This window comes from Mytilus edulis, chromosome 3, assembly GCF_963676685.1.
Source record: "Mytilus edulis chromosome 3, xbMytEdul2.2, whole genome shotgun sequence".
Taxonomy (NCBI): domain Eukaryota; kingdom Metazoa; phylum Mollusca; class Bivalvia; order Mytilida; family Mytilidae; genus Mytilus; species Mytilus edulis.
The window spans coordinates 45,191,054-45,207,219 of record NC_092346.1 but is presented as its reverse complement, the minus strand read 5'-3'; the positions used below and the strand labels follow the sequence as shown (position 1 = coordinate 45,207,219).

At 29.6% G+C, this 16,166-nt stretch overlaps 1 protein-coding gene across 3 annotated transcripts in view; it reads right to left on the bottom strand.

Annotated features, from left to right (window-relative positions):
* LOC139514291 (uncharacterized) overlaps positions 1-16,166 on the bottom strand; it is a 50,896-nt gene that overhangs the window by 14,089 nt on the left and 20,641 nt on the right. For all 3 annotated transcript variants that reach the window (XM_071303310.1, XM_071303311.1, XM_071303309.1), the window contains one exon: positions 9,125-10,269. In XM_071303310.1, coding sequence (XP_071159411.1) covers positions 9,125-10,042 — 918 coding nt within the window. In that variant the 5' untranslated portion in view covers positions 10,043-10,269. The remainder of the gene's footprint in view (positions 1-9,124; positions 10,270-16,166) is intronic.

Below are 16,166 nucleotides of genomic sequence, written 5' to 3'. Positions count from 1 at the left end.
TTGGTATTAGTCCGGGTAACTTATCATAAAACTTAACTCAGTACTTGGAGTACAAAATTTGTCCTGGAAACACCAAATCCAGTCTTTTGATTGGTTGATTCCTGAGTCTAAGTATTAAAATTGTGCTTGAAAGTTATAAGACCGCAAGGCCACATGTATCTCTTTTTTAACTCTCTACATGTGTGTGTATGTGTGTGTTTTCTGTTACTTTTTTCAACGTAACTTTTAAACTGAATATCTATATTTCATCCTTCAAATTCCACATAATCCATTCAGTATTCAATTAAAAAGATGTAAGTTCTAAATCATATTGACAGACTGATGGACAAACTCAACACAATATATCTACTTTTTTTTGTAGCTTGTTTGTTAATAAGCAGATGGTATCATATAAAGCCTGTGCAGTGTTTTGTCTGTTTGCCAATGATTTCTGATTGTTGATTATGTCCATACCTTCCTGAACTGTTTTAAACTTATTTTGTGGTTTTGAGTGATGTTCATACTTGTTTCTCAAAATAGTTTAAAGCTTGTTAGTAACCAAACTGTTTTTCTATTTGCTACTGCACACTTTACGATGTTAAATTGTTACTTTGTCAGTCAATCTTGTGTCATAATTTTGATCTTTGCAATTGTTTTTACCACATTTTTCAGTTTCTATTTAATATTTGTTATCAAATTTGTTGATGACTACCAATATAAGTGTTTGTAATGACAGTTTAAAGTTAATCAATTTTGTCATCAAATAATTCTATCTGATATCACTACAGTAATATAGTCAACATTAAAATTTCCTCTGAATTCAAATGGAATGTTTTATAGATCAGTAACATAAAAATTATTTGTAAAGTAATTGTATAATTTAAGTTTATAAAGCATTTTAATGTTCAGAATGTTAAATCATTAATACCCACTGCATTAGAAACCAGACTTGTGGAATTCAAAGTATGTATTTTGAAAATTAAAAAAATAGACCATATTATTATACCCCCTGCATAGGGAAGAAGGGGTGAATAGTAAAATAGAATTTCTGCAAACTGTGTATCCATTTATACTTCATTAGACTGGCATGATTTAAATGAAATTATTTGACTAATATTTTGAGTTTCCCATAATAAACATACTTTCCATACCTACAAAAGGGGCTTTGAAGAAACATAAAGTTACAACTGATTAAGAAAATCCATAAAGCATAATTTTACAGTCACAAGTCAACCCATATTAAGAGTAGGACTAAAGGATAATATAAAAGGACTGATTATCATCTTTTATACATTTTAAGGGCACTGTTCTCTGAATATGATCTTTATTGTGTATCCACATACACATGGTTGCTTAATTTCTATATGTTATGTATAGCTATTTACAAATATGAACATTGACCTACTGCAATAAGTCAAAGAACAAACATTTCTACCAGATCCCTCTAAAATTGACTTTATAACAGTCAGAGAATACATGGATTTGAAGTTAAGCATTTTATTTTTAAATATAATATTGTAGTTAAGAAATATTTATTTAAAAGATTTAACCTGAATGCTTCCTTAAATATTTAACTAATGACACCTGAATAAAGTTGAATCTGAAGTAAGCTTAATGTTTTGTAGGGAAACATATACATATCCTTGACTGAAATCTTGTTGTTGAGGTACGCCTTTCAAATACAAAAAGTACTAAAATTTATAAATTTTCGGTCATCAATTTGTATGATAGATCAATATAAATCTAAAATTTACTGATGTTGATATAATTGACGACAATACTATTAGATATTGATATGAAAGTTTTAAGTTAAAAGTCTTTACAAACAATTTAAACTGATGTGAAAATTTGACAAATTGCCAATGTAGAAGATTTTTAAAAATTTTAATTTTGAACTGTATAATATAAAGCACAAAAGAAGTTTCATCTATAAAAATTTCTTTTCACGATGGGACATATATGTATTGCAAAATCAAATGGATGAAAATTTGTTTAAAAAAACAAATCAAATCAAATAAACTTTTAGACCTTTTTTTTTTTGCCCTTGGTAGGTGTAATACCACCAAATCATAGTACGCCATATCTGGTTGCATACGAAAAAAGGTTGAAAAAAAAATATTCCTTTGAATTTGACAGTTTTAGGAAATTAATGCTACATTTTATTGCAGTAAAAAATATCTGGATTATAAACATATATCTTAGGTGTTTCTAGGCACCATTATTTTACATTATACACTCAATTACATGGCCTTTATGGTACGGGTTGACAAACTGAAAATTGAATAATTTGTATGTTGTGATGATAACAAATTATGGGAAAATATTGTATTTCCTTCAGTGACAAACTTCAAACTTTGGTATTGGAAATAGTCCCACGTAAAATAAAACTTTCAGAACAAGACAGATGACAAAAGACATGTAATGTCAATATCTTACTGTTTTTTAGGGTAGGCAGGTGTGAAAATCAATATTTTCTGATCATTCTTGACAATATTTGATAATACTGGCAGTTTGATTATTAACAAGCATGACAAGAGGACTCCTTACAGTCAGTTGACTGTTAGTGTTGCTCTCCACCAATTGCAATTCATTCAAAATTTTGACCCAATTGCAATTTGTTTTATAAAATCAAATTGTTCATCTGGTCAGAAATTTGAACCAACTGCTGTAGAATACCACAGACAAGTCATGAAAGTGCAAGGTCATAAAATAAAACATACTTACAATCCTATAAGACTTTTACTCCACTTTAATGATGATGTGACAAAATTAGTTTATCAGTTTGTATAATTATATTATATTCATTTCCTTGCTGAAGGGGAACTGTTTATTTTGAATTGCTATTAAATTGTCCAAACTAAGCTTTCATCTATAATACTAAAATGACGAGGTCCAATTTGTCAGCCGTCATCAGGTTAAAACGGCAAATCAAAGAATTCAACTTTATATATAGCTAATATAGGACATTGGTGTTGATTAAAAAATTACACCACTCAAGACCCTTTTGTTTTCCACATAATTAATATTGCCAATAATAAACAAGTTCCGGGTCGAATCCGATACCGATACCAATAGTATATTCACCTGTTACCTATTACCTTATCTGTACGTTCCGCATCTAACAGGCGCACCACCATCCGGTGTATTTAGGATTTTGCTATATATACACGGGTCATAACCACAGAGTTGACACTACTAAATTCAACCATTGTCACATTGTTCCCTATTGTAGTATTTTAATCAGTATGACTTTCTAAGATGACAATACGAATACTAAAAATTTGGACTTAAATTAAGGCGTATAGGTACAGTTTTCAATTTGTTAGCCGGCATGATGTAAAACAGCGAATCAAAGATCAAATAACTAATAAAGGACAATGCTGTTGATTAAAAAATACTCCATTCCATGCACTTTGTTTTCCAAATAATTAATATTACCAATAATTGATAAGTTCAAGGTCGACGGGTTCAAACAGAAAGCTTTTTAAAGCAGAGAAAACTGTGCATCTTATAATCGGCATGACTTTATCAGATAATACGCATAGTTCTATACTTTAATTCAGTCACCGTACCCGCGATATCACGGGTGTGTTCTAGTATAGTTTATCTTTCTAAAAGTATTCTATATTTATAAGAATCAGATATCATTTTAAATAAAACATCATATATTCAGTAAAATATGTGTGAAATAACAATATGCTATTGATAAGTTTTCAGGGGAGATAACCTAAAATAGGCAAGGATTGTGCCTGATATTCATATGATGAAATCATAATCTTTCAATCAGTTTAATTGAAGTCTGGAGCTGGCATGTCAGTTAACTGCTAGTAGTCTGTTGTTATTTATGTATTATTGTCATTTTGTTTATTTTCTTTGGTTACATCTTCTGACATCAGACTCGGACTTCTCTTGAATTGAATTTTAAATGTGCGTATTGTTATGCATTTACTTTTCTACATTGGCTAGAGGTATAGGGGGAGAGTTGAGATCTCATAAACATGTTTAACCCGCCGCATTTTTGCGCCTGTCCCAAGTCAGGAGCCTCTGGCCTTTGTTAGTCTTGTATTTTTTTAATTTTAGTTTCTTGTGTACAATTCGGAAATTAGTATGGCGTTCATTATCACTGAACTAGTATATATTTGTTTAGGGGCCAGCTGAAGGACGCCTCCGGGTGCGGGAATGTCTCGCTACATTGAAGACCTGTTAGTGACCTTCTGCTGTTGTTTTTTCTATGGTCGGGTTGTTGTCTCTTTGACACATTCCCCATTTCCATTCTCAATTTTATATTTATAAGAATCAGACATTATGTGAATTAAAACATTTCATATTCAGTAAAATATGTTTAAAATTGCAATATATGTTTGTAGGAAGTTTCCATGGGGGAGATAATAACTTTTCTTTCAAAAAGTCTTTATTCAAAAGAATAATATTTTAGGTTATCTCCCCTGAAAACTTATCAATAGCATATTGTTATTTCACACATATTTTACTGAATATATGATGTTTTATTTAAAATGATATTTGATTCTTATAAATATAGAATACTTTTAGAAAGAAAAACTATATGAAAGCTTAGTTTGGACAATTTTATAGCAATTCAAAATAAACAGTTCCTCTTCAGCATGGAAGTGACTATAATATATAGATACAAACTGATAAACTAATTTTGTCACAACATCATTAAAGTGGAGTTAAAGTCTTATAGGATTGTAAGTATGTATTATTTAATCACCTTGCACTTTCACATTTAATTTGACTGAACAATTTGTTCAATATTCTGACTAGTTGAACAATTTGGTTTAATAAAACAAATTGCAATTGGGTCAAAATTTTGAATGAGTTGCAATTGGTGGAGAGCAACACTAACAGTCAACTCACTGTAATAAAAATCAAATGTTCACAAGTTCATTTGCCTATATCACTTCAAATCTTTGCAAACAGATTTCTCAACACCATGCACTTATTTCAGCCTAGTGAAATTTATTTATAAAAAAATCAGATTTAATAAAAAAAAAATAAAAACATCCAAATTTGTTTTCTATGTTCATTTATAAAAATCTAAACTCTGAAAGAGTACTACAAATTAATCCTAAAATGGGAGATAACTCCATAAAAAAAACGTATTCATCATCATTTACCATTTATCATTTCGTGTTGTTTATTCTTTGGTTTTCTATGTTGTGTCATGTGTACTATTGTTTGTCTGTTTGTCTTTTTCATTTTTGGCCATGGAGTTGTCAGTTTGTTTTAGATTTATGAGTTTGACTGTCCCTTTGGTATCTTTCGTCCCTCTTTTACCAAAGTCAACAAAAGTGCTCATTGATTCATTCCACATATTTATTATCCATTTTATTGCAATTATAATACATGTACCGGGTAGTATATTTTGGGTGGCAATGTTTTTGAGAATTTTCAAACCTTTAAAACTGATCTATTTTTATTTAAAACTTGCACTTCAAACATTGTTTATGATGGCTTAACTTACACTATTCATTTTTTTCTGTTGAATGCAGTGTATTGTAACAAAAAATTGGGGTTAACAAATAAATTAGTGCAATAAAGACATTAAGATTTTCTGCATCCTTCATATAAAATTAATATTTAGAATACATTGTCATATAATTGTTCTATTCTCTGCGTGTGACAAAAAAGTCTATGCTTTTCCTACTTGTCACTCGGAACTCACCGTTTAAGTCAACAACAATCTCAATAATTCAAAGCTGAAATTGCCGCTATTATATAATAATCAATGTCTACGTCATCATAAATCAAGATCGAGTCGTACTTAATGAGTTATATGAGTGATCTGATATTTGTTTAATTATTCAATAACACCTTCATATAGAAAATAGAAAAAAATACATCTATTATGTTGCAATAAAAATTTATAACTTTTGTCCGTGGATTATTAGATAATTAAGTTGATAAAAATCTCAATATTTCCTACAGATCAATATTGACAATACTGGAGAATAGGAGAATTTTATATTAACAAAATGTTGTGTTTGAATTAAATATTGGGCTCATATACTTGTCAAGTTTGGGTACAGTTTTCCCATGCCTACTAGCCTAAATTAAAGACCAACAAAAAGGTCAATGTGAAAATATATATTTTCTTAAAGTAAGGGACTTATTGAAATTTGCTCGTATTTGCATTGCCTTACTTCTCATCTAAACATAAAATTATAATTCTTTATTCTTCATGTTCTAAGGAGGCTTTTTTTAAAACTATTATTTTCAGCCCATTGCCTTTCAAACAGCATGCTTATAGTCTTGTCAGTGGGATGTAATGACTGAATGCTTTTGGTTAGTCTGAGAGTGCTTGTTCATTCAGAATTGATATTGTGATAAATATCTTAACATTTCTGGTCATTTGGAGAATTTGGTAGTGATAGCAGATCTTTGATTAAGTCTAATAGACTTGTTCTTAGCTTTTTTCAGTTGGGCAAACTCAGAGCTTGAAATAGTGTAGACACCAGACTGTATAAAAGATCTCTGGATGTCCTTTATTTTTTGCTTCTAATCAATGGATTGCTGTATCATTGATATATACTGTTTCTTTTTTGTCAAGACTGCAACATTTATGTTGTGAAATCGAGACATAGTAATCCTAGATTTGTCATTGTCAGCAGTGTCCACATTTAGGTTCAATTTGGTGTTAAAAGTTTTTGAGATATCTATTACTTTGTCAAACCTTTATGGTTTCTTTTAGAATTTGGACAGAAGCTTTTTTTAAAACCAAAAGACAGGTGTTAGTTACAGATAATTTCAATACATTTTTGTAAAATCAATTTAGCTCTGGTTGCACAATATAATGACTTAAAGTGCAGACATTAGACTATCTTGTCATGTTATCATGCCTATGCATTCTTTTAGTAATTTCAAGCAATGAAAAATGCTTACCGTAAAATTTGAAATTCTATTTACATTTAAGTAAAAATGCGAAAAAAGTAATGCATCTCTATATTTGTCATCATCAAGGTATGTTTTGATTGTTGCAGGTATCTTTTTACTTAGTTCTAAACTCAATCTGCAGCCATCAAATTAATAACTAATGCAGGCAAATATTAAAATACAAGAAGGACTTCTACTATTGTTTGGTAATCTTCCCTTTCTGCTTAAAATTGAAAGCATAACATCAAAATTAGATTAAAATTTTATAAATCCTGATTGCATTTTACATAGATGACATCGATTTGAATCATATTTAGTGTAATGGTAAAGTAAAGAGATCTTAAAACCTAATACAAAAGTAATGGTGAAAGTATCACTCCATTTCCAGGAGAAATTAAAACACATTTAATAGAATGGGGGTGAATCTACAATTGCTCGTTAGAAATAAATAAATATGGTTACAAAATATTGAATGTTTGAGTGGGGGTACAGATAAAGACTTAAGTTTAACCTTTCATGTCACAAATATGGAAAACTTTTCATGTAAAAGCCTTGTAGATTTTCTCAAAGATAAATTCCAATGCTTGATCACTTTAGTACCTGTTTATTAGTCAAGATTGAATAGCCGATAAGTCATTACGGTAACTAGTTACCTATATTTATACTTATATAAAGGAAAGTCAATATGAAGTGAAACATCGTATCTACCTCTATACGACTTCTTTATGTTTTCTTATAAAATTTATTCAAACAGATCAATTCATTTCATTATGTGTGAAAAACGTTTTCTTTTGAACTTGGCTTTATTACATATAGACTAATATTTGACCATTTTATTAATATGAAATTTGTTTAAGTTCCTGAGATAAAAGAGCCATATAAATTGTCTGGAGTGTTTTTCTTGCAACATTGAAATTTTAATTTTCTGTAACAAAAATAAACAAAAAGATTTGTAATCCTTATGAAAACAGTAATCTATGTTCAATTATGTTTTCTTAAAATCATATATAATATAATCGAGTTATATTGTTAAAACGAAATTTTCTTAATAAAAGGTCAACATCTTGTTACTCTTAGAAAAATGAAGCAGTAAATAAGAAAAAAATAATTTGGAAATTTAACAATTCATAACTGAATTTACCAGTTTTCCGTATTTATGAAATAAAATAATAACAGAGATGAGTCTATCCTGTCAAAAACTTTTTCATTTACTATTAGAATTCAATAAAACCATCATTAATTTCTTTTGTCAATATATGTTTGTTTGTCAAACAGTTGAAACAAACATCCCTACTTATTAAAAAAGAACAATTCATATATTCATAAGATTTTTATAGATTCAAATATGGTAAAGACCATTCATAATTCATTGTATGTGAATGTGATCATTTCTTAAATACAATTTCAGTTAAATTTAAAAATAATTAAAAAAAATTAGCTGCCATGAAATAGCCTTAATGCAGTGCTTAAAAGTGGCGTTAAAACACCAAAAACCAACACAAAAAAAAGTTAAATTTGAAATTTCCTAAATATGTTTACCATTTTATAATCATTTTGTCAGAGAAAATCTACTGGACTTAAAGACACTGTTAGTACATTAGATGCCTATCTAATCAAAAGATTTAAAAAATATATACTATGAATAAGAATGGTACTTATTTATATCTGAATTATTATCAAGGAATATGTCATCTCTATCAGATTGTCTTGGATTTGTATCTTTTTCAAAGCAGGTTTTGTCCTCAAAATGGAACACACAGAAGATACAGTAAAATAGCTATGTGATCATTTTATTTATTGTAGCCACTTTTACTCAGAATACCTCCCCCTTCTTTTTTAACCCAATCAACAGAAACTTTGATCGTGACAACATATGACTTTTTCAAGTTTCATTTGACAAAGTCAAAACTAAAGTCTTCATTTTTTTATTATTTTGGTTAGTATGTATGAGTTAAGCACTTCAAAAAATACTTTTGAACCACTTTTTTCCCAGGTTATATATTCTTTTCCTGATTGTACATTGCAATCATAAATGTTTTATTACAAACCAGAATTTTTTTTCCCCCATTTGTTTCAAAACTTCATGTTGAGGACTTTGAGTGCAAATAACTTAACATTTAGTTAAAATGCCTTTTTATGTTGTATTTTTCATATATTGAAAGTTTTCCATGTGTATTTATATACATACATGATTTTTTATAATGTTATTGTCATGTTTTAATGAGTTTGAGGTGATCAACATATAACTTACCTCAAGTCTGACAAGTTCAAGTTGTTTAAGTTTACGATGAGTTTCTTCTATTGTCTGTGACGAAGTACAACAACATATACTCCACATACTGTTTCCAATGTTTGTCAAAACTCCATGAATAATCGTAGCTATGTCCAATAATATCAATGCTGCCGCACTTGCACTCAATGACTTGCTTGTATTCTTATAATTGATTACCGTTAAGACTAATAAAGTTATAATCCAAACAAATATTTCGATAATTAAAATTTTCTGAATTTGTCTTCCTTGGCTAACGAGCTGTGCTTGCCAAACGTTCGGTGAGGCTGAGTGAATTCTGTTACTAAATCCTTTCCATAATTTTACGGCACTAATAATACAACAGATAAGTGCCACAAAAATTACAATCCAACAAATACACACTAATAAAAGTCCGTAAGAAAAAGCTTTTTCTCCTTTCTGCTCAATATTCAAACAAGAAATTGCATTCACCGAGGTAAAATTAAAGAACGACACTGGTGTGAGTGGTAATAATGACAAAATAATTGATACGATTTTCTGTGGTATAAATATAACAAGAAAGACATTTCGATGAAAGGATGATAAGTTAGACGACTTTCCTGGATTGTATATACCTAATAAAATAACTCCAGCAATTAAATACCCACTAACACAATCGAACAATCCAAACTGTAAGAAAAATGATATTGATTTACAAATAATTTCTATATTTGTTATTTTATAAATTAAATGTAAAACTAATCCTACGCCTAAAAAAATATGAGCGGCATCCAAAGAAATTAATGAATACTTCCACAACTTTGGTAATAAAAAGGACCGAACCAATTTGTAAAAGAGTGAAGTCAGGTTAACTAGCAGTCCAATGACTGCCAAGGTAAACACGGGTATTTCTATAGTCCAATTGATAGTTTCAGCCATGGTATGGCACCCCTATTTTGTATAATGGGATGATCTTTCTTTTCATGTCAACTATATCATATCATTAATGTCAACTTTTATATTTCTATTAATTCTACTACTGATTTATTTCGCCTTAGTAGGACTGACGTTGGTACTTTAAATATCATTTGTGTTAATATTGATAGAACTGTTTACTCAATTTTTCCTGTTCAATAGCTTGGTCCCATTAGTACTGCAATTTATACCTGAAAATAATCAAAGACATAAAATTAAACATACAATACCACTTCTTAAAGTAGAACTTAAGAAAATTAATTTGTGTACTTTTGTATACTTGGTCTGATTTAAGTGATAGGTATAGATACTCAGTATCAATTAACTTAAATTTAAATGGAATCTTGTTTAACTTTAAATCTTTTACACATGGGAAGTTGATTTTGCTATTTTGTTTGTTTGATTACCACAAATATTAAGTTACTATAGTTTGACAACTTGTGTTAATAAATGAAAAATCTTATTTCCCCTTTCCACTAATGGAGAAAAAACTGACTTCCATATGTTCCCTTCATTAGTCAGGAGCCTGTAATTCATAGCTTGCTGTGTCTTATCTGTTTGCTGTCTGTTGTTTTGGCATTAATTAGACAGTTGGTTTTCTCCTCTGAACATTTTTTCATACCAAGGGCCATTCCTAGATAACTATATAGAATGGGTTTTACTATTGATTGAAGTCTATACAGTGCCCAATTAGTAGTTCACACTTTGTTCTTTGGTCTATGCTAGATAGTTGTCTCATTAGCAATCTCTCCACATCTTCTTATTCTTATCTGCATAATTTGTACAGCAGACCAATGTGTACTATAACACTCTCAGTATATGTCATACTTTCATAAAGTCATCATTTCAGCTTAATTATTTACATTCCCAGAAAAAATAATCAACAGCACACTTAAATAGAAAATGTTGGGTTCTTTATTGTTCTTTTGCATCTTTCTCTTTTTTTGGGGGAAGGGTTGGGCGGAGTTGTAAGTTTCACTACATTTCATTTTTTTTTAAATACATCCAATTCTTGTTTCTTTTCAAGAAAGAAAATAGAGGAGGGGTTCATATGGGACAGTACAAACCCGTAGCCAGGGGGGTTCGGGGGGTTCGGACGACCCCCCCCCTGAAAACAAATAAGCACTGTTAAAGTCAATTTTCTGTTCGAATTGTGACTGTTAAAGTCGATTTTGTGAGTCCAACAAACCCCCCCTTGGAAATTCCTGGCTACGGGCCTACAAAAGAAGTAGTGTTCAAACAGCTGTTCTTCACAGTTGCTTGGCTGTCTTCAACATAGAACCAAAGTATTTACAATTCACAAGGTTTAGACCATCATAAATTCTACTTATGTTTGCTTTTACAGTAAATACAGGTACATTTAATAGTTTTTTTGGCTTTGAATGATTGTTTTGTTTGCCTTTGCCATTTAACTTCAGTAAGTCTCTTGATTTTTCAGCAATTTTACGTAATGCCAACCCTGGTATTGTCCTTTTCTGACACAACTATATATGTATGACACATGTGTGACAAAGATTAACATTTTATCTATTTGATTTTTGTAAGATTTAATCTATTTTGATATTTGTAAGATAATATGGAAAAGTTCCAAAAATTATATACTATGTTAAAACTTGAATCAAACTGTATAATAAATATGCATAACCATACAATCATACAAAAACTCTTTAGAAGTGTCCCCAATATAAGTTTCCTTTTATTGGACATATATAAATCAACTTTGTATAATAAAACAGCTATAACTGACTTCTTTCAATATTTAACATCAGCTTGTATCAGGCTTTAAAATAGTTGTTAAAAATTCAAATGAAAAAATATGAACCAGATGTATTTGGGTGACTTGCAAATTTGGAATTGACAAATTTTTGTTTGTAATTTCATTAAAAAAAACTTCATTTACAATTTAAAAAAAAAAACACTAATATTTAAATTGCTACAATTACTGGATGCAAATTTAAGATATATCTTGCAGGAAGCCAACTATATTTGATTTTTTTTCAGGTATTTTAAAATATTTCAAAGAAATTTTCTCTAAAAAAATTGAAATGAAAAAATATGACCAAAAGTATTGCAATGACTTGAGCATTGCAGGTTACAAAAGTTCCTATTTCTAATTGTTTATTCGAGAAATAATTAAAAGAGAATTAATTATAACATGAGATTATGAATGGAAAACCACGAATTTGGTATATAAGTTCACAAACAAAATCAACACATACACTTGACAAATGTAAAGGGAAAAGGAGAACATTTCTATGAGGAGTTGAGGTACATGTCACACATATAAGATGATTCAAAGAACTTTGTGAAAAATCTGTTGCTGGGAATTTAAAGAATAACTTTCTAAGAATAAGCCAATTTTATAGTGGTATAATATCAATGACATGCCAACAAAATCATTTAAAACACAGAACACACCCACTTGCAAAAAGACAAACATCCACGAGAAAAGAATGCTTTTGCTGGCAATATGTTTTTATCCATAATGCAGGGAAAAGAAATATTATTTAGGATCTTTTATTAATGACAATATTTTATTCATAAGGGCAGTAAAAATATTGCTTAGCATTGAATCTCAAATACTTTTGATATCTTTAAAGTTGAAATTGACAACAGTTTAAACCCCAAAGTCATGCTGAAACCTCTTGATCAAGGATTAAGATTAGAACTAAAAAAATCATGATCTATCACTAAATGTCATCTTTCCAAATCCCATTTTTTTTCAAAATCGATTATTCTTCATTTTTACATACAACCAATCCCCATTTTAATCCATTTTAGATTTGTAGGTATCAAGCTCTACCAATTTATATCCGACAGAAATTGACAGGGTCACAAAGTTATCTCACTGAACAAACAAATCAAATAAATAATCAATTAAATGAATCTGTATTACATATCTAAAATCAGGTTAACCAAATACCTGAAAAAAGTAATTTTAGAGTTATCTCCCTTCCCTCATAAAATTCTAATAGTGATTTTCAAGTTATCTGTAAGACTATATGGTGATTTAGAAACAAGGAGGACCATGGAATTAAGATGAATCTGTTTAATAAATGTGTTTAAAGAATGTCAAATTTGATACCATCAAGCATATAAAAATAAAAAGTGTTCAGCATCCTCATGTTTTTAAAGCATCTGGTTGTTTACAGTACTGTGGATTCATTCTTATTCGTTGGATACCAATTTTCGTGTGTTTCATGGGTACAGGTGAACCACGAATTCAAATGTTCAACGAATGTCATATTTGCAATAGGCTTTATCTACATATATTGGCAAAACCACGAAATCAAATATCCACAAATATGCAAGTTTTCAACAATCCACGAAAATTGATACCCACGAAAATAAATGAATCCACAGTATTACAGATGTTGAGGTATTTTTGTTATAGTCTATCAGTATTTAAAACTGCCTGACTAAAACAAATGTTCTTCCAACCATCCAAATATAAGTGAAATATTCCAGCTATGCAAGTTTTGATAGTTTAATTTTTAGAGAACTGGAAAGAAGACAGAAATAAGTCTGACAATGCCTTGTTGTATTGTACAAATTAGTTCCAGTAAATGACAAAAGTATTTAAATATGCAAATATGAATTAAAGGAGATTAGTGGCATCAGTCAAGACATCAACAACCAGTGTCCAGTGACAAATATTTCACAAAAACTCAGAATAAGCACTAATTGAGTAAATCATTTAGTAATATTTTGGATATTTAGTTGACTGATGAAGGGCTAGAAATATCGATTGTCCATGTAAAAACAGGGTATGTTTACAACAATGTCATGCAATAGGTCCTCCAGATCCATTCAAAATTTGCTTGCAAAGGTTATTTTACATGTGTGAAGCACAAGTATACAACTTATATATTATGAATACTAGTATTGGGACATAAAAAAAGACAGCATAATGAAATCATAAACACTAAAAATTCATTCTCAGTTTTTATAAAATCCATTCACAAGTTTATGAAGAATTGAAGATCATTGTCTTTTATGAGATCTGATTGGACAATATATTGATGGATTGATGTGCAGCATTGTATATAAACATTTATCACCCCTTACATTCTAAATGTGCCTGTACCAAGACAGGGTCCTGTAATTCACTGGTGGTTACAGGTTGTTCTCTGTTTTATTTGTTATTTTCTTTTGTTGTTTTTACAATTAATTTGGCTATATTTTTGTTTAACACTTTGACATGTCTGGCCTTTAATAGCATACATTTCAGTATGGAATTTGTTCACTACAGCATCAAGTTTGCTCATTGTTGAAGTCTGTACAGTGCCTTTAATTTGTTAACAGCCTGGTCTTGTGTCTTATAGGTGTAACCATTCTCAGTTTTTGTTGTCTAGTGGATATTGGTCTCATTGGCAATCATACCACATCTCTGTATTTCTAAATAACTACATAAAAGATGGATAAAATTATGAAAAAGCTGCAGTATAACCCAGACTTTAGGAATCCAACACACCTTATGATCAATTTACATATGACACTTAAGGTGGTACCTAACACTACAGGGAGATAACTCTGTAAAATCAGCTAAACGTTTTAATTACGTTGTGTTGTTAAGGGAATATTAAGCTTCTCGATGATCAAAATAAGTGTTTGTCAAACTGCTATATAACCAGTGTAATTTTTCTGATAAAACGGTTGGTTCAAATTTTTTGAAATTTTTATATTTTTTAAAGGGTCAAAGTAAATACTTTGTCAAAATTTTAAGAAAATTAAACGACCCAAATTAATTTTAGCTAAAGTGTTGGGTACCACCTTAAGGACACTTGAACTATTTTTGTTCTTATTTTATGGTCAAAAGGAGTATTAACTTTAAATGGAAACTATGCCATAAGATATTATTTTACAGAAAGTGTTCATATTTTAATAGGATAAACCAATACACAAAATTAATATTGAACTTTGAAATGATAGGTGATGAACAAGTCAGGTTATCTATACTTTAGTTATATCCAATAAAATGTTAGAGTTAGGGGACCATGGAATGTCATTATATCTGTTGACAAAGTAGATTTTCACCTTCTTTCAACCTGTTAATTAGCTTATGTTACCATGAATAGGTACTTAATTCTTGTCTTTTGTACCCAGGATTTTCTTATTAATGTTAAAATAAACTGTCCTATCTGAAAAAAGACCCCCACTTCACTGTGTTCATTTATAACATTAATATAATGAAAATATAGTAGTTAGGTTAACCTCGTTTAAATAACAGTGATAAATGATATATAAATGAGCTTTACTATGTCTTGCATATATAGTACATCTTCAAAATAATTTGTACTGCTGTACTTTTATCCATCAAAACTTTCTAATGATCATCAAATAAAAAATCTTGCATTAAAAGTAGTGTGTTTTCAAATAGATGTATTTCTGATTTTTTTTTAACAGCAATGTCAGAGGAAATCGGGTAAATCAAAACCGATATTAATTTTGTTTATAATATGCTGCACATAGCCCTGTTTTGACCTTAGAATAAAACAGTAGTGGATATCAACTTTCCATTCTTAAGGGGGTTCGCGGGTCTAAATCATTTATATAGGATTTCTCTATATTTTTCTATAAATGAACTTTATCTTATAGTTAATAGAAAAATAAAATAAAAAAGTGGGGTCACCGTTCGTTTGCGCTCACAATCTGCCTTCGAAAGAAGCATACATTTTTGTAAAGGTGTTTTTTTTCTGTTGAAGTAATAGGAGAAATAAAGGTAATATCGAAATAAAAAAAAGAAATTTATTACAGAAATCGCTAAAATTTTACAAGTATTTAGTTTAAGTAAAGCTTATATGGAAATCATATTAAAAAAGATAGGTCACCGATGAGTTGAAAAAGATATTTCAATTTTAGAGCCAAAAAATGGCATTTTTCCACCAAAGGGAGATATTTTGGAACTTTTTCAATGATGAAAGTCATCTTAGGCCAACACGAATCGATTGTTTTGAATGATTTATTTACCATATGATAAAGTAACAACTACACAAGGAAATAAATAAAATTTGTAATGAAAAAACAAATGTTTGATTTTTTTCTGAAATTTTTATACCCTTGAGCCTCCTTAAGGATATAATTCTTC